Here is a 25,015-nt window from a genome sequence, read left to right as displayed (position 1 = left end):
CTGGCTTTGAACTGATCTCCCGTCTCAGCCTCCACAGTGCTGAAATTACAAGCACGTACTGTCTTACATGGCTTAAAAATCTTTCTGTAACTGGTTATGGTATCTTTAGCAGTTACATTTGTTTTAGACTTTTTTTTTTTTTTTTTTTTTTTTTTTTGGTATTAGAGATTGAATTCAGGACCTTGCACTTGCCAGGTAAGTGCTGTGTCACTGAGCTATGTCCCTAACCTGGTCATGGTGTCTTTGGGTTCTCAACCTGCTCTCTGTTGGTGCCCACTGTTAGTGCTCTATTTCCCATCTCTACAATTATCTGTCTGCTAGGAACTCAGGCCTGTCCTATGCTCCATGTACTCTAACATTATCAATGTTTCTTATCATTAAAGCAAAACCCAGCCAGGTGTGATGGTGCATGCCTACAGTTCCAGCACTCTGGGAGATTGAAGCAGGAGGATCACAAATTCAAACCCAGCCTGAGTTCACTTAGCCAGAGATTTCATCTCAGAATAAAAAATAAAAAACAGCTGGGGATGTATCTAAACCCAAAGGTCCTGGGTTCAATCCCCAGGACTAAAAAACAAACAAACAAATAAACACAAATTCCAAAAACCACCAAACCTCCCAAACCATTAGACTGTAAACTCCAGGAGGGCAGGAAATGTGTATTTTGTTCACTATTTCAGCATCTAGAACTATGCTCAAAACCTCTGGGGTGTTCAATTTTGAAACAATCTCTGAATCTGTCACTTTGAACTAGGTGTTGGGGAAACACATACAACCCATCCAAATTAATTTTTACGCATCTGTGAATGACCCTTATCCTCTCACCTTGCTTTAAGGTGTTTGCATAATTAAAAGGGAAGCTTGTGAATTCAAATCATTGTCATTGAGAAAACTTCAATGGTGAAGCAAGTGAATGGAAGACATTGCAGGCTTAAGAAGGGTGAAGGTGAGTGGAGTAGGGATTAAGCTAGGAGAATTCCTTTAGGAGTTTGCTGTGAGGGTTTTGCTCTTCAAGGCCCTTAGAGTTTACACCAAGCCTATCCCTAAAATCCTCAACTTCTATATCATGATCCTGGAGAAGGACCACAATAGCAGGGACAGTAAGTTAGAGAGGACCTGTGGGGCTGTGTTTCCAGTGTATATTGGCTCAACCATTTCTAGTACGGTGTATTCTAAGTAGTCTAACTTTCTGGCTAAATGAACAAAGACAGGGCACCTACTGGTAGCCACTTAATGCTATTTATTGTTAGCAAGTTAGCCGTAACATTATACTTTCAAAATAGGTCGATGTAACATTTTGTAGCTTGTAAGTTGCCTTGAAAAAGATGCACATGCAATGTTGAGCTGGAGTATAATGTAACAAGTAAGAAAATTTCCTCTGTGTCGCATAAGTCAGGCGCTAGTGATTTCTTCCTAAAGATGGTGTCTTGTCTCTAGCACCTCTCCCTCTCCGAGGCTCTGTCACACACCCCACATACTTTCATCCAGATATGAACGGACTGGAAAAGGAAGTTTAACCTCAGAATTTCGAATTGTGATTCTTGGGTGTGATAAGGGGCTATAAAAAAGGTAGGGCTTAATTTTAGTATTTTCAGATTTCATAATGTCAGAATTCTTTTGGTGTTGTCAAACTTTCTCTTGATTATCTGTAAGAACATTGGTTAAAATGTTTATTTCTTTTAAAATGCAGTTCAGCTACGGGTGTGAGAACTAAAAACAGTGTATTTTCTTTTTTTTGTTTTTGTTTGTCTTTTTCGTTTTTATCGGTACCAGGGATAGAACTCACCACTACCTGCTTGCAAGGCAGGCGTTTATGCCGCTGAGCTAAATCCCCAGCCCCAAAACAGTGTATTTTCACAAGCCACAGTATAAGGTGACAAATAATTATGAAATTGTATTAGTGAATAAATCTTTTTGCAGATAGGATAATCAAACTTTGTTATTAGTTATATATAGTACGCATTCAGCGAACAGTTCTGATACACCCTTAGTCCACACAGAAATACTGTGATCCCAGGCATAAGCACCATAGTTAGAATGATCATCAAATCATAAATGAGTTTAGTACATTTTACATAGTTTTTCTATTTTTTCTCAGTTTATTTTGAATCAGTCTAACAGCAAATTGCTCCACTCTGTCACAGGACTATCATTGGTTGATATGAGTTTCTTCCTTGATTTAAAATTAAGTGCAAACTGTCACCTAATAAAATCATTCTAGTTTACAACTGTTCACGGTTTCTAAATTTTACTTGCTCAGTATTTTGCATATCGAAGTGCTAAAGAGATTTTCGAAGATCTATTTCCTACAAGGAAAATTTGTAAAAAAAATTCTTTAAGATTAATATTTTGAAAAAAATAAAATGAAAAAAAAATTAATATTTTGTACCGGGAGGAGAAATAGAATAAGGCTGTCGGAAATTTAAGACTAGAAGATCACATACAAGTGCTATATTGGTCAGGCAGTGATTAAAACATTCTAGTTCGGACTTGTTTAATAATAGGCACACATTCTATTTCTTTGTTTCATAACCACCGTGTTCCCTTGCCTTTTCTTTTTTTCTGGCGTGATAACAATTTCAAGGAGAATCCATGCCATCTAGTTGTAAAGTTTTGGTTTACTGTTGGATCTGGCTGTGCTATCACTAGGAGGTAGCAAACACAACGCAGAGAAGCAGGTATGAATATGTCTGAAACAAAATGTATCCACTCTGAGTAATTTCATGTGGGAAAACAGTTTCAAGTCGAAGGGTCAGCGCAGCAGAGACCGACCCCGACCGCGGTCGGCCCGGAGCTCCGCGTGCGCCCCGGGCGGCGCACCGGCCGCGGAGGTGCGCGCGGGGAAACGTGGCAGCAGCGTCCGCAGCCAGCGCGGGGCCGCGGCCGAACGCTCCGGGAGCCCGACGAGGAGGGCCGCGCACAGCCGGGGAGAGCCGCCGGCAGCGCTGCGCGGCGCACGCCCGGGACGGGAAGTGGCGCCCAGCCCGCCCTACGAGCCCGCGGCCCCGCGCCCGCGCCGCCCCCTTTCTCGCGGCCTCTCCCGCGTCCTCGCCACCCCGGCCGAATTCTTGCATAAATTATGCCAGGCGCGCCTGACGTCAGGTGGCGGCGCGCGGGCGCGGCGCGGCGCGGGCGCGCGGCGGAGGAGCCGGCGGCGCCGGGCGCGCGCGGCCCCGCGGCCTCGGGCGCGCGCGGCGTGCTGGCCGCGCGCAGGCGCTGGCGTGCTGGGGCCGCGGCGGCAGCGGTGGCGGCGACGGCGGCGGCGCGGGGGTTGAGCCGTGGCGGTGCGGACGCGCTCGTGCTCGGGAACTATCGGATTAAACTTGAATCGAGTGAAATTACACAAAGGAGCGCCGCGGAGGAGGTGGCCCGGGGACCCGGAGACCCTGCAACTCGCCGGAGCCGCGTCCGCCCCCGGCCAACTCCGCGCCCGAGGACCCGCGCCCGGCCGCGGCCGCCGGCCAACTCCGCGCCGCCCCGCGTTTTGTCCCCGCGGACGGGGCAGCGGCGGCGCCGCCCGATCGCCCGGCCGACCGACCCGGTGAGCGCGAGAGTTCGCCCGGGAGGGGTGGCGCGGCGGCGGGGGCGGCGGCGGCAGGAAACCGCCCCGGGCCGGGGCTGGGGCCGCGCGGAGTTGGGCGAGGACTCGGGACTCGGGACTCGGGGCGCGGGGCCGGCGGGCGGGCGGGCGGCGGGGCGCAGCGCCGAGGCGTCCGCACCGCCGCCCGCGGGGCCCGAACTCGCGCTCCGAGCACCGCCGGCGCCCCAACTTCGGCCTGCGTCCGCGGGGCGGCGGGGGCGCGCGGGCGGCCGAGGGTCACTTCCTCGCCTGTGAAGGGCTTTTTGTTGCGCGGCGGCGGGGGGGCGAGCGTGTCCGCGCGGGGGGCCCGAGCGCGCTTCCTCCCGCCGGCCGGAGCACGAGTTGCCGGCTCCGGGCGAGAGAAAAGGGAAGGAGGAAAAGTTGGGCTGCAACTCCGGCGCGAGCGGCGGTGGGCGCGCGGGCGCGGGGCGGCTGAGCGGGGACGGCGGCGGCTCGGGGACGGCGCGACCCCCGCCCGCCCCCGCCCCCCGCTCGGACCGACCACGCCGCGCTGGCCGGGAGCGGGGCCGCACCGGCGCGAACAAAGTGCGTCCCTCCCGGCGCGGCGGCGCCACCCGTGCGGGGACAGCCACCGCGAGGTGGGTCGGCGGCGGGGAAAGTGCGCGGGGCGCCGCGTGGGGCGGGGGCGTCGCGAACACGCGGCGCGGAGGGCGTCCCGAGCCCTGCGGGTGCCAGCAGCGGGCGCAGAGTTGCGAGCCCGAAACTGGGGGCTCCCGGCGGCTCCCGGGGCTCCCTGGAGGCTCCCGGGTGCGCGAGGAGAAGAAAGGGAGCCGGGCCGGGACGAGCGCGGGGAGGCGCGGGCGGAGGGACCCCACCTTGCCGAGCTGGCCGGGCCGGTGGCGGCGGCTGCATAATAGCGACTTTAACCCCCGAGAGCAACTCGGCCCTCCCGGCCTCACCCCAGCCTGTCGGGGTCACCGCGGGGGGGCACCGGGTGGCCCCCGGGCTGTCCTGGGTGCGCGCTGCCCCGGGGAGCCGCGGCTCGGAGCGTGAACGGTCGAGGTGGCTGGAGGCCAAGCGGTCAGCGGGGAGAGGAAGGAGGGCGGCGGGGGACGCGTTGTTTGTTTGGTTCGCACCAGGGACGGGGCGCGCCGGGGCCGCGGGGCGCGGGGCGCGGGCGGGGGTCTGGGCACCGGGTGGGCTGCGGTGCGGGGCGGGCGCAGCGGCGCGGCGAGCGCGCCTGTGGGGGGCCGTGGGGGCTGGTCGGAGCTGGGAAAGCAGCCGCGGCCGGAGCAGCCATCATTACCGAGCCGCCTTGCTCCGGAGGGGCTGCTCGAGTGGCCCCGCGCCGTGGGAGCGCACCCCAAACTCGTGGCCGGCCGCCGGCTTTGTGAGCGCCCCGGGGAGCGGCGGCGCGGGGAGTGCTCCGGTTAGGGTAGCCGGTTTCCCCGGAGGTCACTTTGAGAGACTGTTCACGCCTCGGTTTTAAACTAGTTTTTTCCCCCCTCTTCTGAACAGACAATGGACAAAAGAAAAGTAGCAACCCACATGGAGAGTTTCCTTTTGAATTGGTAGAATTAGATACACTAGCCAGCTCTCCACTTGCTAAGTATACTTTTTAGTTTTCCATTGTATATTATCTAGCAATCGATTTAAATAACTTATCTCAAAATGTGTCTGTCTTCTGGGTTTGGTTTCTGGAACACATTAAACAGCTTAATTTATTTTTAAAGGATTATGTGAGGGCCCTGGTACTTATTTTCTACAAATGTTATTTTGAGCCTTCTTATAGTGGGATTGAGTGTTATATTCTCCCAATTCTCTTTCAGTAAAGGGGGGATTACTCATCATGCCTAATAATCTATAGGGGGAAAACCTGTCTTTATTTTTCACAAATCTATTCTAACGATGACAAAAAAATCTTAGTGACTGTGACCTCAGCGGCATGGGTGCCTGGTTTTTCCTGGGTATAGTAAGCATTAGACTGTAGCAGTGTCTGAGTGCTGGGTGATTCGTATTTCGGAAATAACTCGAGCAGTGGTTTTATGAAGTTGAATCCTTCCCCCAGCCCCTAGAGTACATCTGTCGCCAGTGTTTTTGTCTTGCTGTTGCACAACAGAAGCTCTCCAGTCCTTACCCTAAAATGGCAGCTTTCATTTGACTGGGGCCCATTCATTGACAATGATAATAAGGAGGCTGAAAGCTAGATGCTTGGGGCACAGAGTGGGACTCGGGTTGCCTTTCTAGGTGACGCGCGTAGGAGACATTTTATTTCTTCTAGTTCGTCCATGAAAAGTTTATTTGACCCCCCCCCCTCCAAACAAAACAAAACAAAACAAGAAAACTGTTCGGTGGGGAAAAAGTTACAAAGTAAGAAGAGAATTTGGAAATGGAAAAGCGCTTGGACAGCAAGTTCTAGGGTGAAGTTAAAAATTTTGTGCAGTAGTGGAAATGATGGTATTCTCTCCCTTTTTTGGTAATCTGTTTAAAGGACATAGTGGATTTTTGTCAAGACTTGTAACAGGTGAATTTCCTCAGCGTGACACTCGAGAAAGGAGATTGTTTTCTGGCATGCTGAGTTTTATTATTTATAATCTCGTGCGTATTTCTTATTTTTTTCCTTCTTTGCAAGTCAGTAAATTGAAGTTTGATGGATTCTATCCCAGGGTTATGCTTTCAAGGTTCCAATGTGTTACTAGATCAGAAGTGAATATAATTTTAAAAACTGACATTATGCTCTAAACTCTAGTTCTTTTGGTTTAATGAATGTATTTTTAAATTAATTTTAAACATTTCTTTTCTGTATCTTCACGTATAAGGCAGAATAGAGAAATAATTTTTTTTCCTTCAAGGAAAAACAATACATTTCCCCCGAAGTTGCAAATATAAAAGTCAAAACAGTTCACGCAGCAACTTAATTTTAAAATAGTATTTCCCTAGAGTCATCTGGACTTAGTCTAGTGTTTAGCTGGTTTGAGTTAGAACATTTCCAAAACTTTTCCAAGACTCTTCTAGGTTAGGTTCACTTTTATTGGGTGAAAATGAGCACTATGAGATGTTCCGCTGTAATAGGACACACAAAAGAAATGTTACTACCTTTCCCTGGTACACATGCAAAGCCGCTAATTACATACTTACAGTTTTTAGGCAGTTAGGTTAAAAACAAAACAATATTTTCATCTGTGTACCTGCTGTGTGACCTATTAAGAGCAGAGAAAGTGAACTGTGAGGGCGGTCCTTTCACATGTGGACTGGTGTGCTGGGAAGCTTGCTGTGTAGTCCTCATCCATTCCGTGGGTTTTCACCAAACCTTGGCAAGTCTTCTGTGCACAAAATGGTACACATTAGAGGTAGTCCCTACCCTCAGAGAGTTTACCATCTACAGGAGCGATTTCTTCCTGACGATAGCCGAGCTCTTTGACTTTTTGAAGATTAGTATTGCAGGCACTAGTTATCTTTTAACTTCATTATTTAAGTATAATTTTTAAAAAGGTTTGATACCAAGCCCATGGCCGTCTTATGTACATCCGCTATAAATAAGGCATTTCAAGAATTAAAATGCCTGGGGTTGAGCAAGGTGTGACTACAAAAAATGGCTGTTAAAATTGCATCTTTGTAAGAAATGACTCACTTCCAGATTTTAAATGATTTCTACTTGTAAAGCAAGTTGGCACATAAATACAGGTCGCACAGCTAAATGCACTAAGAAAGATGTTCCTGTGAGTCAAAGACACAGTTTTGTGACACGATGATGATGTCAGGAGTGTGCTGGCCCTCGGTGAGTCTCGGTGCCTGCATGTAGACACATTTGTGTGGACCTGAGCATTCTCCTTTCTTACCAGGTTTCTAAAACCAGCAGTGCTTCATTAGTTTGAGAGATATACTTCCTCTTTCTTGAGAAAACTTTAGTCAAATCTTTGACAGAAAAAGATGACATGTTAAAATGTGAAAGAAATTGGGAACGATTACTTAAGTTTTCTCCAAAACATAGAGGTGGAATGGTTTATTTCTGTTTGGGCTCCAGTCCGGTTGCAGGTAGAGAGAGCAGTTGTTCACAGTTGATCGAGAGTGGTGAGCAGCAGGGATATAGTTATTACATTATGCTGTGTTTTCCTTGCATTAGCAGTGTTAACAGTTCTGAATGAAGTCGTATCTGTGATAAAAATAATAAGTACAAAATTAGAATGATATTGTCAAATAGAAATTCGTTTTATATTTAGAGCATGGGGACCTTGGAGAGCCAGTTGAACTTTCTCATTTCTCAAATGAAGAAACTGGAGCCCAGAGAGATTAATTAAACAAAGTGCCCCAGGCTGGGCCCCTGAGCTCCCGTTGAAGTTGTCTGCCTGGTGCCTAGCTTGGTGCCTTGCAGTGGAGGCACTGTGTTTCTTTGTTAGGGGACCAGGCTGGCTATAGAAGAGTCTGTCTCCTTTCTCTGTGATTCAGAAGTGCATCTGGTTTTAGGCTTCCACAGCATACGCGAACATAGCTCTTAAAGGTGTACTTAAGCCAATAATAATTCGCCTATGCTGTGTTTGAAATTTCCTTTTTCCTTTTTTTAAAACTATGATTATCCATCTAGAAAAATGCAGAGATAATTATTTCAAGATTTGATTACTGTTTTCAGTTTAGAAGCATGCATTCATTACCCTAAGTAGATTCCTTTACGTTTTAACTGATGCTAGGTGACTGGTGAGATGGTTGTTTTCCCAGAGAAGATTCTGTTGGTAGGTCTGCTGTGTTTTTACTTTGAAAATTAAGCACATCATTTAAAAATAAAAATGTAGACTGTTAATGAAGACACATGCTTGGCAAAAGGCTCCTGCCGTAGTGGCTGGCACTCAGGCTTGCTTGCTTGTACAGATGAGGAATTGGAGGCTGTAAGAAGTGGCTCTTTGAGCCTCACCCTCCCTGCACAGGATTTATTCCTGGCTGTGTTGAGTGAGTCTGGGTGCGGATTAGTTTTCCTGTTTCACCTGTTCTCATGTTCTTCAGTTCAGCCATTTATTGGAAGGTGCGTGGCTGCACATGGGGAGCGGCGGTGACACGAGAAGGTATGGTAGACCTACAAAAGACAAAACTGCTCCGGGCCACAAGTGCTGTGCTGGGGGCACAGGAAGCAGGAGAATGAGCCTCCACCGCTGGAGCGGGGCTGTTCCTTGGGAAGTAACCCTAGCACTGCCGTCCCACATGACGGTAGGGAAAGGATGAAGACACCCAGCCCAGATCCTCAGGCCGGTGCAGCTGACAGGGGAGGCTCCAGTGTGAGGTCTTCTCAGAGCTTTGAGAGGAGGCTCAGGCTCAGGCGCAGGAGGAGGAGGAGGAGGCACTCCAACGTGAGGCAGGGTTTATAGGGCAACAGATTTTATACGGTGGTAGTGGTGTTAAACCACACAGGGCCTTTGCACTGAAATACATCCCCTGCTCCTCCTTTTTTCTGTCTCTGTCTGTCTGTCTCTTTCTTTCTTGACAGGGCTATGCTAAGTCGCCTAGGTGGAACTTGAACGTGGGAACTTCTTGCCTCAAAGGATTTCAGGTTTTTAAAGAAAGCAGTAGGGGTCACTGATGGGTGTTAAGCAGTTTTGAGAATTGTGTTTGCAAGGTTGGTTTGGTGGGTGGATGGAGGAAGCAGAAGTAGGTTCTGGATGTGATCCTGCCTGCTTTTGTTGTGATTTATGAGGCAGTGAAATAGCAACTAAATGGGCCATGGCAACGAAGAGTGGACCGACCCGAGAAATTTTTAGGAGAGTCAGGCTTGAGATTAGATGTGTCCTGGAGGAGAGAGGTCTTAGGGGCTGGAGGTTTCTAGGCTGTGGCTGGCTGGCTTGGCGGGGCTGCTCCTGGAGACAGGGTCAGTTTGAGGAGGAGGATCATGAGTTCTTGGAACATATGACTGCGATCCTTGATAATGGACTGCGATAACCTTTGTTTTAGCCTTCTGGCTCCCCCTACCCCATGTTAGGGTGTGGTAAGCCCAGAGGCAGGGAGGGGAAACATTGTTGCTTTCCTAATAAGTTCCGCATTTTATTTTACTCCACTCATATATAGCACTTTGTAGCACCATAGGTGGAGCACAGAATCCTGTGGGAACCAGACCTTGCCACATTTTGTTCTTTTCTTCTAGGGGCCATTTTCTGTTGTTAGTTACATACTGAGAGGTGGTCCGTGGGCTCCCAGGAGATCCTGCCTCAAGCCCTCAGGATTGTGCTTCTCACCAGGGAGTATGTTTTAGAAGATGGTTGCAATCTGATGTAGGTGTGGTAGAAATGAATGAATTATTTACCTAATTGCATAGAAAAATAACAGCCTTGGTCCGAACTTGTACAAACCAGTTATCTTCAGAGACACTTCGTTCAATCATGAGAAGTGGATTATGCTTCCTGGTTGTTGGGGACAAATGAAAGGTGTTGATTGATAAATTCATAAAAACATCTGATTGTAGGTGTTTGTATTATACGGGATAACAGGTTATGAAAATCTGGAACATTAACCTTGAAACACTTTTTTAGGTAAGTGTCTGCATTTTTGTTTTTGCCAGTTTATGTAAGTAGTATTACCTAATTTTGGGGGAATAAACTAGGTTTGTTTTTGTTCATAGAATCTTTGGTTTGGGGTTTATTCCGTGGGTATTTTTTTGCGACTTTCATGTCTCTCCTGGTGCTTTGTGGAGTCTGTTGTGACTTAGCCAAGTTCATTACAGGCCTTCCTGTCTCCTTCAAATGGGCAAGGTCGTGTGGCTTCATAAGCTAATCTGTGGATGGCTGTTGGTTGTAGAGACACGATTCATCCGCAGCGTTTACCTTCTACTGGTTGTGAGGGCATATTTGAAAAAAAAAGTTAAGTGTGGATAATAGCAGTGTTACCATGGTGTGCTGACTTGAATGTTAGCTGCTGTGTGCTGACTGCTCAGTGGCTGTTTATTTCTAATATAGTTCTTTAAATGTTTTGAAATCTTGGTCCTTGGCACTGAGCTACATCTTGGGTCTTTTTATGTACCACATGTGCCCCCCCCCCCCATTTTGAGACAGGGTCTTGTTACGTTGACCAGGCTGGCCTGAAACGGTTTTCCTGCCTCAGCCTCCCAAAGTGCTGGAAGCACAGGTGTGTGCTGTGCCTGCCTTCATGACTTTTAGACATCGTTTCTTCTGTGCTCCAGTCAGTGGTGTGTTCTCATTCTTTGATCATTTCTAGCTGAGTCGTACAGGCATCAAGGGGGAAGGTGTAGGCAGGCTCCCATGATAGGGTCTTTTTGGAGGCATGAAGGGAAATTCTTTGGTTGTCTGCCTCCCCTCCTGGCTTTTGCAGTTGGTGAAAAAGTGATGGAGGAAGTGTGGTGGACTCAGACTTCTTCCCTGTGTATTTTGTCAGCACAGGGCATAGGACTGCAGGTGACCTGGGCGCCCACATCAGCGTTTGTTGGAGAGGGGTAGAGAATTGCATACACGGGTCAGTACTGAGGTGCTGTGTGCTCTTCCTGTGGTTCTCCACTTAAAAAGTTAGAGACTTGTGCGTAAGCTTTGCAGCACATCTGCTAAAGGTTACATGATATCTTGGTAATTAATTTTCTTCCTAGTTTTGCAGTGGGTTTTGGGGACTACTTTAACTCTTTTAAAAAAGTACATTTTGTTCCCCTTTTATCCTTTTGAGAGAAACCACAGCATTTTAGAAGTTTGTTTATTTTTTAACCATAACTGTACCTGTGCATATTATTTCAACACACTTAAGAACCATTAAATTAAGCACTTTTAGCATAACGCTGAGCAGGTAAATATCAGAAGGCTCTTGAATAACTATAAGAATGATTTTAATTCTTCCAGCATTATCTGCCAGGCACTAAGTTAATAATAAAATAAATGAGCACAGGTGTACAATAAAAATACGCCCTGGTGCGTGTTGTATTTTTAAATGCGTGGTCTAGCAATCACTTTATTTATGGATGGAATTGGTAACGTGTTGAAACTGAAATGTTCTTTCAGTACTTCATATTTTTGTGTACTTGACCTTGTTTATGCTTGAAATGTGGCTTTGACTAGTTGTAGTTGTATTGATCTTGCCAGAAAAGTGATGCAGACTCAGCCTGAAATTTTTAAAATCTTAAGGCCCAGAATCCCCACCCTTTAAATTTATAGAGGCAGTGAAGTGAAATAGTGCATAAAGATCAAAGCAGCTTTAAAATAACAGTAATAATCGTAATGATTAGCTAACACTATTGAGCATTTCCAGTTGACTAGGTATTGTACTGAGTTTTTGTTTGTACCAAGAATTGAATTCAGATCCTTGCACTTGCCAGGCAGGTACTCAGCCCCTGAGCTCTGTCCTTGGCCCTGTACCACTGTACCACTGTGTGTGTGTGTGTGTGTGTGTGTGTGTGTGTGTGTGAGTGTGTGTGTGTGTGTGTGTGTACATGTGAATCTCTACTTTGAGGTTTGAAGCTAGGGCTCTGCACATGATAAGCACAGTCTACCACTGAGCCATACTCAGCCTCTGCTGAATGTTTTAATGGATTGTTTCTTTAACTCACAACAACTTCAGGTATTCATATAATTGTTATTCCCATTTTTATAGATAAAGGGATGTGAGAGACTGAGGGGTCAGACTGCCCAGGGCCATACAACTCTGTAAGTGTTGAAAGGGGAGTTTAAATCCAGATTGGCCAGACTCCAGAACTGCATACGAACCTTTGTGCTAACATTGCCACCTACACCAGCTCTGAAGCTTGTATAAATGAAGCAAAAATGCATTAAAAAATCAGGAATGCCCTTTACAATATGTCTGTCTATCATTCCTGTTTATGACTGCTGTTTTTGTGCGGCATCTAGGGAGGGTCTGTGATTTTTGTCCTTAAGACCCTCTGTCTCTCACCAAGGTAAGGACAGTTACTTTTGTTGTGGTGTGTTGGCTGAGAAGTTTAACTCTTACACCTGACAGACCTGGGTGTGAGTCATAAAAATGGACGCAGTACTGCAGCGGCCTCCCCAGGGTGTGATGATTGAGTCAGGCACTCTCTCAGAAGCGCTTGGTAGAGCACGTCTTATTTATTGAGCAATTTCTTTCCTCTCCTCCCCTGCCTCTTTCTTCTGTCTTCCTTCTCTCCTTTTTCCCTTTCCTTTCCTTTCCTTTTCTCTTGCTTTCTTTTCCTTCCTTTTCTGTGATTCCTTTTTTTTTTTTTTTTTTTCCTGAAACCAGGGATCGAACTCACAACCTTGCACTTGCCAGATAGGTGCTTGTTCCACTATACTAAATTCCTGGCCCTTTCCCCTTTTTCTACAGGGTCTTTTAACCTAGGCCAGTCTTAAACTGGCTATGTGGTCCATGTAGCAGCTGGTTTTTGTTCATTAAATTTATCAAGTATGTATATTGATTTTTGTCTTTATTTATAATCCTAAATTATGATCAGAGAAGGAGGAGTAGCCAGCCTGGTGACTGACTGTACAGTTTTCACTTTTCTTAGCAGTTGAGATTTAAAGATGAATGAATATATCTACATGTACCTTTGTCCAGCAAATAATCAGCTCTTATTTACCTAATCCTCTTGGTCACACAGAAGTGATTTAGATGTCCCTGATCCTAAAAGCAACGCTGAGATTTCTTCCTGTATAGTTATAAAGCTGTGCCATGCTCTTTAGTTCTGGCTGTCTTTGAAGAGAAGCCACCGTTCCTCCTTTCTGACAAACCTATTATTCTGCAAACGGTGTGTGATGTATCTCGGACAGTCAGCCTTATGCACGTGTTTCATCCCTTAGAACATAGAACTTGTGATTCAGAGACCAGAGTGCGTACTCAAGATCCGTAGGGATTCTAGCGCCACAAGACTCATCCTTTATTTCCTGACTTCTGTTTCCTGTGTAAAGAGGCAAGATGGAATCTAAACCCAGAGTGGGTTTGGGTTTGGGGGTCTGGGAGATGAGTAGCCCCTCTAACATGTCCTCCGGAAACAGAAGATACTGTGGTAGCCCCCCAAGAATTGCATTGCTACCCTGACTGGCACAGAAACAGAAGAGATGGAGTGTTTCCTTATATTTTATCCTACTTTAGTTTCACATAAAAGTGATGCAGAGGGATTCATAAAATAAATGGGGTGAAGGATAAACAATTGACATTTGTGGATTTATGAATGATCTTGTGTTACTCTTTCAACTTTGCTGCAAGGTTGAAATTATATCACAGTTAAACTGTTACAGAAAGGAGCAGTGAGGGACGCCAGGGAACTGATCTAAGTAGTGACGTGTCTGGAGAGCACGGACTTTGCACGAGCTAGCATTTTGTTAAGCTGTTTACACAGACTGTTTCCACCGAATCCTGAAGTTGGCTTAGTCAAAATGCTGAGGGAGGGACTAGTTGCTATTTTACAGGTGATAAAATGGAGTTTTAAAGATTGTTTAATAAATTTGCCCAAGATCACAGCTTTTAAAGGATGCACTTGATGAGCGATTTTTTTTTTTTTTTGGGTCTTTTTCGTTTTTTTTTTTTTTTTTTTTTATTGGTACCAGGGATCAAACTCACGACTGTCTGCTTGCAAGGCAGGAGCTTATGCCACTGAGCTAAATCCCTAGCCCCCTTGATAAGCGATTTTAACAGCCTGTGGCAATAACTGCTTGGTAGAAATTGTTTGGTGTGGCCCCATTGAAATCTAGATCTTAGAAGGAAAGGAGGAGCATGGATGAAGATCTTCCAGTGCTTGCGAGGCAGCTCCTGGAGAGAAATTGAGGGTCTGAAAGTTGTCTCTTAACGGATTATAGTCTGTGAGGCCCCTTTTCCTGAGATGCTGAATCTTATCAGTGGCAAACACTTCCAGCCTAAAAGACATGCTCATTGCAGAACTTGGTGTGTTTCAAGCCTGCTTTCATTGATCACTCCAAGCACAACAACATCATTTGTTTATCACAGAGCTGGCTTTATTCAAGATCCTCACTGAGCATTTATGTATGATGCAATTCTTGGAATTGTTGATTCTTTTCCTCAAGGCACAGGACTAGAGTTGCCCTGACGCTACTTAGAAACTCAGGGTGCTGTGTAGGCTCCTGATGACTTCACAGAATTCTTGTCTACGCATTAATTTGTGTGAACATGCAGCCTCCATGAAATACTTCCAGATTGCCTCCGCTGATCTACAGGACAGCAGGCCGTCTTCTGTGATCGTGCAGATAGATGTAGATAGTGAAGTGCCACGTAGCGAAGTTTTCATCAGGGAGGCCCGCACACATTGGGGCTGCGTTGCACAGCGATCTTTGTGTCCGTGCATTCTGACACAGGCACACGGTGACATCAGCTGTGAAGCTCCCCAAGCGTATTCCTGTCATTAAGTGACCCATGACTGTGTAGGAATGGAATTCAGACATGTAAATCAATAGATGTATTACATATTATGGTATTTCTTTACTAGAGAATTTTTAGAAAATGTTAAAATGCCATATCCTAATACTGTTTTGCCTTAGGGCAATTGTCTATGTTGATGTACTTCTTGAATTTTTATATTTGTAGTTTCTTTTTTTTTTTTTGTCTTTTTCCTTTTTATTGGTACCGGGGATCGAACTCACGACTGCCTGCTTTCAAGGCAGGCGCTTATGCCGCTGAGCTAAACATCCAGCCCCTATAGTTTCTTTTTCTTCAGAGTTGAACAGATTGTTGACTGGCTTAAGTATAAGTGAGTATCTGATTAAAACTAAGTTTTGTTGCTTATGGAACAATTAAAATATTAATCTTTGTTGTGATTGTATTAATTTTCAGAGTTCTATTTATCACCAGAATCATTTTAAGCTTTTCATTATCCTAGTTCCTAAAAAGCAAAAATACAAATCAGGGATGGTATCTGAAAGAACTCTGTAGTTTATAAGAAACTAATCTGTGATGCCACAAGCTTCCCTTCAGCTGCAAACATCCAGTAGAAAAAGGAAAGCACTGTCTTATGTACATCAGATACGTGAATGAGGACAGCACTGAATGCAGTAGCGATTTCCACACTGCGGGGGCTGAATCGTGGCTGTCAGCCCTGCTACCAGGTATAAATGGAAAGTGTGTGCCTCAGTCTTGCCTGAGTTTGAGGAAAAGCGCTGGACAGCCCAGGGGGCGCAGAGACACCCAGGCTGTGCTAGCGGATGGTTGGCAGTTGAGGACTGATTTAATCCCACAGCTCAGGCTTCCCAGGATGCAGGGAGGTACCCAGATTCTTGGAATTATCTTTTATGGATCATTAACAATGCTGCACTAGTGGGCGAGCCTGTAATCTACTCTTTCAAAGTGCTGCTCGCGCTCGCTTTTCAATGTCATTAATTTTCCTTGTTTCGCCAACTAGCACTAGTTGAGAGAGAATATGCAATCTTATTTAAGGCATTAAAGTAATTCATACCCTTACAAATCTTACTTATGTATCTCTTACCAAAAATAGAGACCTTGCTGGGCATGGTGGTACAATCTCAGCACTTGGGAGGCTGAGGCAGGAGGGTCGCTGTGAGTTCAAGGTCAGCCTGAACTGCATAACGAGATGCAGTCTTAAGGCGGGGGGGGGGGGGCTCAACTGCCTATCATGTTGACTGAATTAAACTTTTTATGGGTCATCTAGAATCGGAAATTTTATTCTAGTTGCTTCTGATATACTTGAGTTGCAGGCCACAGGTTCACAATGTTTGGTACACAGTGCAAATACTTTAGAAAGAATAAGAAAATGGTAGTTTAAGTGCATACAGTGTACTTACTGTCTTACATGTGAGTGAAATGTGGTTTGAGACACAACATGCACGGTGAAAGTGGTCAGCTGGCCAGGGCCCTGAGACTTGTCTTCAAGGCTGGGATGCAGGGGCTGGAGGACAGCCTGCTTTGTACTTGTTAAATTTTAGTTTCATTTCTGCCATGGAGTAATTAAAATCTGTTTCATGGCTGGTTCTGGTTTAAACAGTAGATGTATGCAGAAGTAATAGATTTCGATAAGCAGCAGTAGCTACTGTGGAGCAACCCATTTCAAGCCGGTGTTATTACCAAGAGCAGCATGTCATATATTTAAAATGAGAGTCATTTTAAAAGGTAATATAAGGAGTGGGTTAATGCAGCCTGCAAGACTTGTTAGCATAATTTTGCATAAGACAGAGTGCTTGCTTGTGTGAGGTAGGTACACGGGACGCATACTGCATAGACCACTTTTTCTGAGTAATCATCCTTTGGATTCTCATTCTCTTGGACCTTGGTCCTGAGGCTGTTGGTGTCCCAAGGCTTCCTTAGTTGCCTTAGCCTCAGTTCATTTTTCTTTCCTCCCTGTTTCCTAAATTCATCCTGGAGTAGGGTTTTGCAGTTGGTCTTTTCTAGGGTCTAGTGCAGGTTATAGCGTCAGCTCTTCTCTTCATGTAAGTATTCATGTATTGTTTCTAGTGCCCCCTGCCCCCGAGCACCAGTCCTTCTGTTCCCAATAATCTGAAGCAGAGTTAACCCTAATTTCCTCCTTGCTGCGAAAGTGCCACAGAGGTGCAAGACTCCATATACTCTTTTCGAGACAGGGTCTTGCTGTGCAGTTGAGGCTGGCCTTGAGCTCACTTTGTAGCCACCCAACTCGCAGTGATCCTCCTGCCTCAACCTCCCCAGTGCTGGGATTACAGGTGTGCACCACCCATGCCCAGCACCCTACTCTTTTCTTGAGACCGGGGCTCTGGCTGCCTGGCTCAGGCAGCTGCTGAGTTGGGGTAGAGACGGTGCCACTTAGAGACATGTCTGGTCTTGTGTCTTGATGAGCTTGTGCGCTCTCTGACATTGGGTGACTGTTACAGTTCCAGGCCTGCTAGACCGTCATCACTGTTACTTGCACACAGGGGAGCAGGATGATGACCAGTTCTTAGAGGACCCCTCACTTCCTTCCTGCTCCTCTGGAGGGGTTCTTACTGGCTGGCACCTGTGTCTTTGAGTTCTGTTCTCTCTTCCTGGAAGGGCTGTGGCGCAGCCTTGCAGGGGGCACCTGCAGAGAAGGGCCCTTCTCTAGCTCGGTTTCTCTGAGCAGGGCTGGTGGAGGCCTCCATGCGTGAGGCGCCTGAATGATAGCTGCACTCAACAGTTGACACAGTTTTCTCATCTTAGGCAGTGCAAGGAGGTCGTGGCTTGTTTCATCATTGAATTGCCAGTCCCTGCTCGGCTCCTTCAGCTGGTGCACAGTGTGGGTGGGAGAGGAGGTGAGGTACTGTGGCCCTGTTACCACAGTGCTGGCATCTGACTAGAGCAATGTCATTGTTACATACTTACAGGACTCTGAGTTAGTCCAGGAGGGTAGCACGATGATGTTATGGTGCTGTGTGGGAGTGAAACAATATTGAACTCGCAGTAGAAGACCATCTGGACTGGCCGAAGTGAGCTGGCCTAAGAAATTGCACTGCAGCCCGAAATGTCAGTGCTGTGAACCCATTTCATGACACGGGCACTGGGACAGACACAGGGTTTCAACAGCTGGCTTTAGAATATGGTCAGAGTTGTTGTGAGTGTAAACTCTTACATAGAAAGCCATAGCTATGTCAGTTCTAAAAAGGACTTTAGTAAATGCAAAGGCATGGGCCATTTAAGACAGGATATAATTCGGTGTTTTCAGATTTATGTCTGTAAAGAGAAAATGGCAATTTCTGTGTGAGGCTTATAACAAAATCTTTTGGCTTTTGAAAAATGTGCCTGATGAAAACTTATTTTATTCTTTTTTTTTCTTGGTATCAAAAATTAAATTCATGGGGACTGGGGATTTAGCTCAGTGGCATAAGCACTTGCCTTGCAAGCAGGCAGTCGTGAGTTCGATCCCCGGTACCGATAAAAAGGAAAAAGACAAAAAAAAAAAAAATTAAATTCATGACCTTGCGCTTGCCAAGCAGGTGCTTGTGCCACTGAGCTAAACTCCCTGCCTTTTTTGTCTTTTTGAGACAAGGTTTCACTATGGAGTTGAGGCTGGCCTTGAACTCACTTTGTAGCCCAGCCTGGTCTTGAATTCTCATATTGATCCTCCTCCCTCATCTTCCTGAGTGCTGAGATTACAGGCATGTGCCACCATACTTGCCTTTTAACTCAAAGATAGATAAAAATCATGACATGCAGTTTTTAAGGATGGTCTTGTTTTTTGGCATGACTTCACCTTTGGCGAAGGTGTCCCAGAGTAGAATTATAATCATATTAATCTTTGTGGGTGGTATGAAAAGGTTTCCTGTGGCTAGGTTAACACGTAAAACCACATGGAGCACGAGAGCACAGTGTGTGATTAGATACTGAGAAGGTGTCATGGAGCATGGCCAGTGTTATAGCAGTGGAGAAGGAAATCAGGAACTGTGACTGGGCCCTTTCTCTGATAGGCTGGGAGAATACTGAGTCTGGTGAGGTCACCAGCCAGGATCCTGGCAGGAGCAGATGACTGTCACAGAACAGTCTGCAGGGCCTTTTTCCCTGGTGCCCTCTTTAGGGTGGCTCCACAGGAATGGAACCAAGCCACACTTCTGTTCCCTCCTCAGTTCACCTTTCAAGGGTGCTGCCTCCCAGGGTCAGGGAGAGGACTGGAGATGGCTGGGGAGGGAAGGGCAGCAGGTTGGATAGGTGTGGAGAGGTTGGACTGTGATGAAATTCCGAGTTTGGCTGGCTGCGATCCTGACTGGGTTTAAGTTACATGGCAAAGATGGAGAAGAAAGGTTGGTTTGGCAACATGTGATGGATTGCAGTTGAAAGGAGGCTACAGGCAAAAAGTCAGAGGTTCTATTGTGGAGGCCAGCCAGGAGGCCCTGGAGCTTTGGCTGGGATAGGGAAAGGAAGAGGTGCCGCCCAGGACACTCCAACAGTGCCTGTCTGCAGGGGTGACTGTGGTCACTTTGCGGGGCCTGGCTTGGAGGATGTAGCCTTGTTTCAGGAGAACTAGGGTCAATATTTGTAACTTAAAGTCCATCCAAAAACAGATAATGTTTGAGGAGGGCCAAGATAGAAAAAGATCACTTAAAAAACGTAAAATAAAGCTACTTCACTGATGAGGTCCTTAAATTTACAGGTCAAGAAAAACAAGCTATTAAACATTTTTTTAGCTATGAATCAGATCCAGGGCTTTATATATTTTAGGCAAGCACTGAACTACAATCCCGGACCCCTACTATTTAAAAAATCTAAGAAAAGTCAGGGTCTTAAGAAATGGTGTTGAAACTATTTCCCCATGAATTTATTTTTTGGTACCAGGATTTGAACTCACACTTGCCAGGCAGGCACAGTGCCACTGAGCTGTATCCTAGGCCCTGGATTTTGCTTTTATAAGTATTCTTTCAGCATGGGGGGACAGTCAATAATGGGGCAGAATTGTAGAATCTCAGTATTTCTCAGAATCATAGTAAGAGCACAATGATAATTTGGGGCTATGTAAAAGTGTTACCCAAATACATTTAACAGTTGAAGTTTCTCACTTCCCTCTACCCTAGTTTCTTTTCAGATGTGTTCTAACATTAGGAATAACTGTCTCCTTTATCTTATACATTGAGTGAATGATTCTTGCATATGTTTTGTTTGTTTATTTAGGTACCAGGGATTGAACTCAGGACCTCGCACTTGCCAGGCATACACTGTGCCACTGGCTGTATCCCTGGCCCTTTGTATATGGTTTAAAAGATCCATCAGCATATTCTCAGGGAGCACAGCGAGGAGGAGTGGCAGCCAAACAGAAACATAGTAATAAACATAAAGAAGTAACATGTAGGAAGTGTATTTAATTGTCAGTGAGCACAAAAATTTCCAAATTGTGAGAGTTGTGGAAGAATGCAAATGAAAACGACATAATTTTTCCCTCTTACTAAATTATGAAGCTTTAAACCTTTTACATGTCACCAGAATTGTAAGATCTTCACTGTCATTGTTGCTTGAATTTAGAAAATCACAAATTGAAAAGAAATTAGAAACTGTACATACAGACCCTTCATGGGTGGGTGATCATCCCAACTGCACCAGCACCCAGCGACTGCACCAGCCACACCAGCTGAAAGCTTGGTACTGATACAAGTCAGTCACATATTCACAGCAGCAATGGGCCAAAAGTTGTGCACACTGTGTTCTCTGTTTCTGGTTCTGTGAATTGAGCCCAGGGCTTTCTCAATGTTCTACATCCCCATCCTTTTTAAATTTTCTAAAAATTTGAGACAGGAACTTGCTGAGTTGCCCAGGTTGTACTTAAATGTGTGGTCCTCCTGCGTCAGCCTCCCAGAGTGCTGGGATTACAGGTGTGCGCTATCATGCCTGTCTTAGCCAGTATTCTTAGTTTATAATGTCATACAAGTATTACAAATGATGTTTTTGAAAAATATAAAGCTTAAAAGAGTGTAGCACCAAACATATTAACTATGGTTCTGATTTCATGCAAATTGAATTATAAGCATAGGAAAAAAGACATCAGTATTAAAAAATGGTGAATTTTAGGGATTGGCAGTTTCATTTCAGTAAAATCTATGGTTACAGAGCTGACTGAATCCGATTTGAATTCCTGCTTAACTACTCGCTTGCTGGACAAGTGACTTAATTAGCTCTGTGACCTTCGGTAGGTAAGTTACTGAGTTTATGTAAGCTCCGGTTTCTTAGCTGGGCCTGGGAGAAGGGGTCGTCCTTACCGTGCAGCATCAGTGCAGTAATCCATCTAAAACATCCCACACACTGCTTGCTGTTTTTCTAGCACTCTATAAATGTCAGTTATTCTGGTTGCACGTAGTTTTTATATTTTATATTAGTCTTTCTACTTTTTATAGTAGTTTTTATATTAGTTTTTCTACTTTTTAAATTAAATTAAATGTAAATTTTTTTGGTACCAGGGATCAAACTCACAACCTTGCACTTGCCAGGCAAGCTAAACCCCTGAGCCAGTCTGTACTTTTTATGTTTTCTAAGTTTTATATTGAAGGGCTTATAAAACTTGTGAAATTAACTGTGCAGAGATAGTAGGGTGGGATTATTCATTTTTATCTGGTATAGATCTGGGATTTTTTTTTTAAAGTAACTTCCTAGTTGTATATTTAGCAAAACAAACAAACAAAAAACATTTCAAATTTTTGCCTGTTGGCACTTTCTTCTTCATTGTTTGGTAGTAGTTAGATAAATTTGTCTAACCTAAAAAAATTTTTGTTCTGCAATAAGCCGAATTAAAAAACAGCAATAACAAATTGCCTTTCTCCCTTTTGGTTTTTAGTCTCTCAAGTTAAAGCAAAAAGAATCGTAAAGTATTCTGTAGATGAGACCCGAACTTGGTTAATATTAACTGCATATTTAGCAGTCAGACTTCAGACCTGTTTAGTGCTGGCTTCTGTAGATCTGGCATTAATTGTTTAAATATGTGAGCTCGGTTTTGATATTTGGGAGGTGGAGGCGAAGCTCCTTGGGACTGCGCGACTGTGTCTTGGTGTGAGTTCATGTGTTTAGTGGCAAGGCTTTGGCATCTGGAATGCTTTCACCTTGGGTTGTGTCTTTCTCACAGAAGAACACATTTGGGAAGCATGCACCCCGGGGGAGATTTTCTGCTGTATTTTCTTCACAGGAGGGCGACAGTTTTGCACCTACAATAAAATAACTTCAAAGTTGTCTCCTTTAAGTTAGGTTGCCTTTAATTTATCTCACCTTACTGTATCTTCCAGGGCAGAGGAGGGTTAGGAAAGGAAAAGCAGAGGCAAGCTGCTAACACTGTCTCCTAAGTTGAGGGTGGCGTGAAAGCCATGGAACCCGGAATGTAAGCAACCCTGTTTTCCCTCTGTTCTTTAGTGAGGGAGGCCATCAGCTGTGAGCCCCTTTCTCCCGCCCTCCACCCCAGCTTCCTTCCTTCCCTTCCAGTTTTCCTTCCTTGCCTCATCCATTCCCGGGTAGGACTGGTTCTGAACTCGGGGCTTTTTCACCGAGCTCATCTCCATTCATCTGTTCACTGTTAAGTCAGACAGAATCTCAAAACTTACTAAGAGCCTGGACTGGACTTGGATGTCAGTCTCCCTGCCGGGCCACGGAGAATGCTAGGGTTACAAATTCTTGCCATAATGCCCAGTTTGTGTCCTGTTTCTGATACACTGAAATGTGAAAAAAATGCCTTAAAGTTGATGAAATAATGAGTGAAAATCACCCCTCAGTTTACAGTTTGTTTTGCACTTTTGCTCATTAACGAGAAACTCGTCTGAACATACTTGAATTTATGATCTTTAGTAAAAAAATCTCCCTGCTGAATTTCACTTTAGTCACACCTGATGCCACCGCTTAGCTTGGTCCTTATATCAGGGCCAGCACAGAGGGTTAGGTGGACACAGCATAGATGGACACGTGTGTGAGTCTGGCATTTCCACATGATCTCGCTTTGCTCTTGAACCAAATGAATGGCACCTTTTACAGTGTTAATCTGCCAGGTGGCTGTTAACACATTGGGTACCACCAGAGGTGTCACCAAGACTGTTCCCCGAGGGAGGGAGGGTGACGGAGGGAGGGTGACGCTGGACTCGGCTAAAATTCACAGGAAAGCGAGAAACACATTGCTCACCACACAGAGCTTCACTTGCTGTAGTCTGTTTGTATATGGATTCTGAGCTTCAGCACTAAGTGTATGTGCAAAAGTAGAAAAACAAATAGTTCCTTTTGCTAAGAAATTTGAAATCCAATTACTTAGTGATCCAAAGCAGTGAGGGGTCTGTTCAATTTTTGGATTTTGGATAATTTGAGGGGCTCATACTGAAAGAATACATGGTATGTATTTCTTAATGATGTCAGAGATTCCTCCTCCACCAGCCCCAAGAATAAGTTCATATAAAATGATAGCCATTTTAAGATTGCTTGAGTATATAAATAGAGCTTGTGAGCTTTAGGATGCATAAAGATTAAGCACAGAAGCTCTGGAGTTGGACTGCCTGGTTCATAACTTAGTTCTGGTTGTGTGTGCCTTTGGGACCATAGGTGAGTAACCTCCCGTGCTTCAGTCTCCTCGTTCGTAAACAGGATTACAATAGTACCTTCCTCAGTCCCTAGAATATAGCAAATGCTTTATTTTGTTTGGTACTGGGAATTGAATTCATGACCTCACGCTTGCCAGGCAGGTGCTGTGTCACTGAGCTGACACTCAGCCTCCAGGATTCATTAAACTGAGCTGTTAGTGACCTTGCCCCATGTTTTGAGACAGGGTCTCGATATATAGTTGAGGCTGGCATTGAACTCACTAGATAGCCCAAGCTGGCCTTGAACTTACCCTGACCCTCCTGCCTTAGCTTTGGTGTTAGTGTCATAGCCACACACTGCCTCATCTGACTTTGTTGTGTTATTTTTTTGAATCTGCTTTGTTCTTTAGTTAAGTGAGAGGTATAAATATTTTCAGAATGTTGATGTCTTTTAGTATGACTGGAGCTTTTATGTAAGGATGGTGGATAATATTTTTTTGGCATTATAATGAACATTATGCAATTTGAGAGCAATAAAATATTAGGATTTTTTGGGGGGAAAAAAGATTGAAAGCCTTTTTGTGGCAACTACCTATAGGACAGTTTGCTGGTAGTGAGTTGGGCAGACTTTCCTGGATTTCCCTGTGTCACGTGGTTATGTACGGCCTGGTTCCAACACAGCATGTGGATTTAGATGTAATGAAGTGTATAGCACAATAATAAGATCTTTAAGGGTCTCTGTTTCTCCTCATAGATTTCTAAATTTAGGGTGTATGACCAGGTATTTTAATGTCACCAAAAACTGTCTTACCAAGAACTGAGGTGATTGAGAAATTGCCAAATGTGTTCATTCAGCTATACTTCTGGTTACCCAGAGTAAGTGCTGTTTTACATTTCATGTAAAAATATTTTTTTTAAAAAGACAGTCTCTTGCTGTTGTAGTCCAGGCTGGCTGGCTTGCTGTGTATAGCTCAGGCAGGCCTTGAACTTGAGATCCTCTTGCCTCAGCTGGGATTGTAGGCATGTAGGCACCTGGCTCTTTTGTTTTTAAAGCCTGGGATTGTTGTTCTCTTGTGCCTGGCTCTGTGTCTTATCGCTTACTATGGAATATATTGTAGCTACTCTGTTTTCTTCTGGGAGTCTTGTCTGTCTACTGGGTAATGCAGGGGAGGACACAGGAAATTAGGGTAATAAATAAAGCAAGACCCTGAGCACCTTAAAACTCATTTCCTTGTCTGCTCCACACTCCACTGACTTCACAGATCACCCCTACAGTCTGCTTTCACAGATGCTGGGTTAGGTAAAGTATTTTCCCCCTTGATTGTTGTTATTGTTTGATAGCTTGAGATTGTTTGCAAGTATTTTGAATTCCAAGAGCCAAATTTCAGAAGATCAGTAGGAATAAAGATAAAACTGATTTAGTACTTGATGATTGCTTGCCCTAGGTTCCTCATGACTGTATTGGTAGCTTCACAGTTTATGTCTACGAGATTTGTAGATACTGTCTTAGCTTCATTATAACTGCCAGTAACTATTTGGGAACTATAGGTGTCTGTTACCTGAGAGATTGTGGAATTTATCAGTTGATGCCATGTGGAAATTTGTCTTGACCTCTCCA

The 25,015-nt window shown here is 45.1% G+C and overlaps 2 protein-coding genes across 4 annotated transcripts in view; one reads left to right on the top strand and one right to left on the bottom strand.

Moving 5' to 3' along the window:
* Positions 1–2,739: 2,739 nt before the first annotated feature.
* On the bottom strand, positions 2,740–7,051 carry LOC134478037 (basic proline-rich protein-like). The gene is made up of 4 exons (XM_063257895.1): positions 7,043–7,051; positions 4,678–5,051; positions 3,343–4,447; positions 2,740–3,309 (listed from the first exon to the last, which is right to left on the bottom strand). Exons 1-4 carry the CDS (start codon positions 7,049–7,051, stop codon positions 2,740–2,742), a joined length of 2,058 nt encoding a protein of 685 aa, XP_063113965.1.
* Chd7 (chromodomain helicase DNA binding protein 7) overlaps positions 3,404–25,015 on the top strand; it is a 182,449-nt gene continuing 160,837 nt past the window's right edge. For 2 of the 3 annotated variants that reach the window (XM_063258454.1, XM_063258452.1), the window contains exon 1: positions 3,404–3,541. The gene's annotated coding sequence lies outside the window, so the exon portion shown is untranslated. Of the gene's footprint in view, positions 3,542–3,766; positions 4,180–25,015 lie in introns of those variants that run through there. The other variant, XM_063258453.1, reaches the window with a different exon arrangement.

This window comes from Cavia porcellus, unplaced genomic scaffold (genome assembly GCF_034190915.1).
Source record: "Cavia porcellus strain 051 isolate PalLab524CR breed Dunkin Hartley unplaced genomic scaffold, mCavPor4.1 scaffold_11, whole genome shotgun sequence".
Taxonomy (NCBI): domain Eukaryota; kingdom Metazoa; phylum Chordata; class Mammalia; order Rodentia; family Caviidae; genus Cavia; species Cavia porcellus.
The sequence above is the reverse complement of the archived record's forward strand: the minus strand, read 5'-3'. Positions and strand labels throughout refer to the sequence as shown.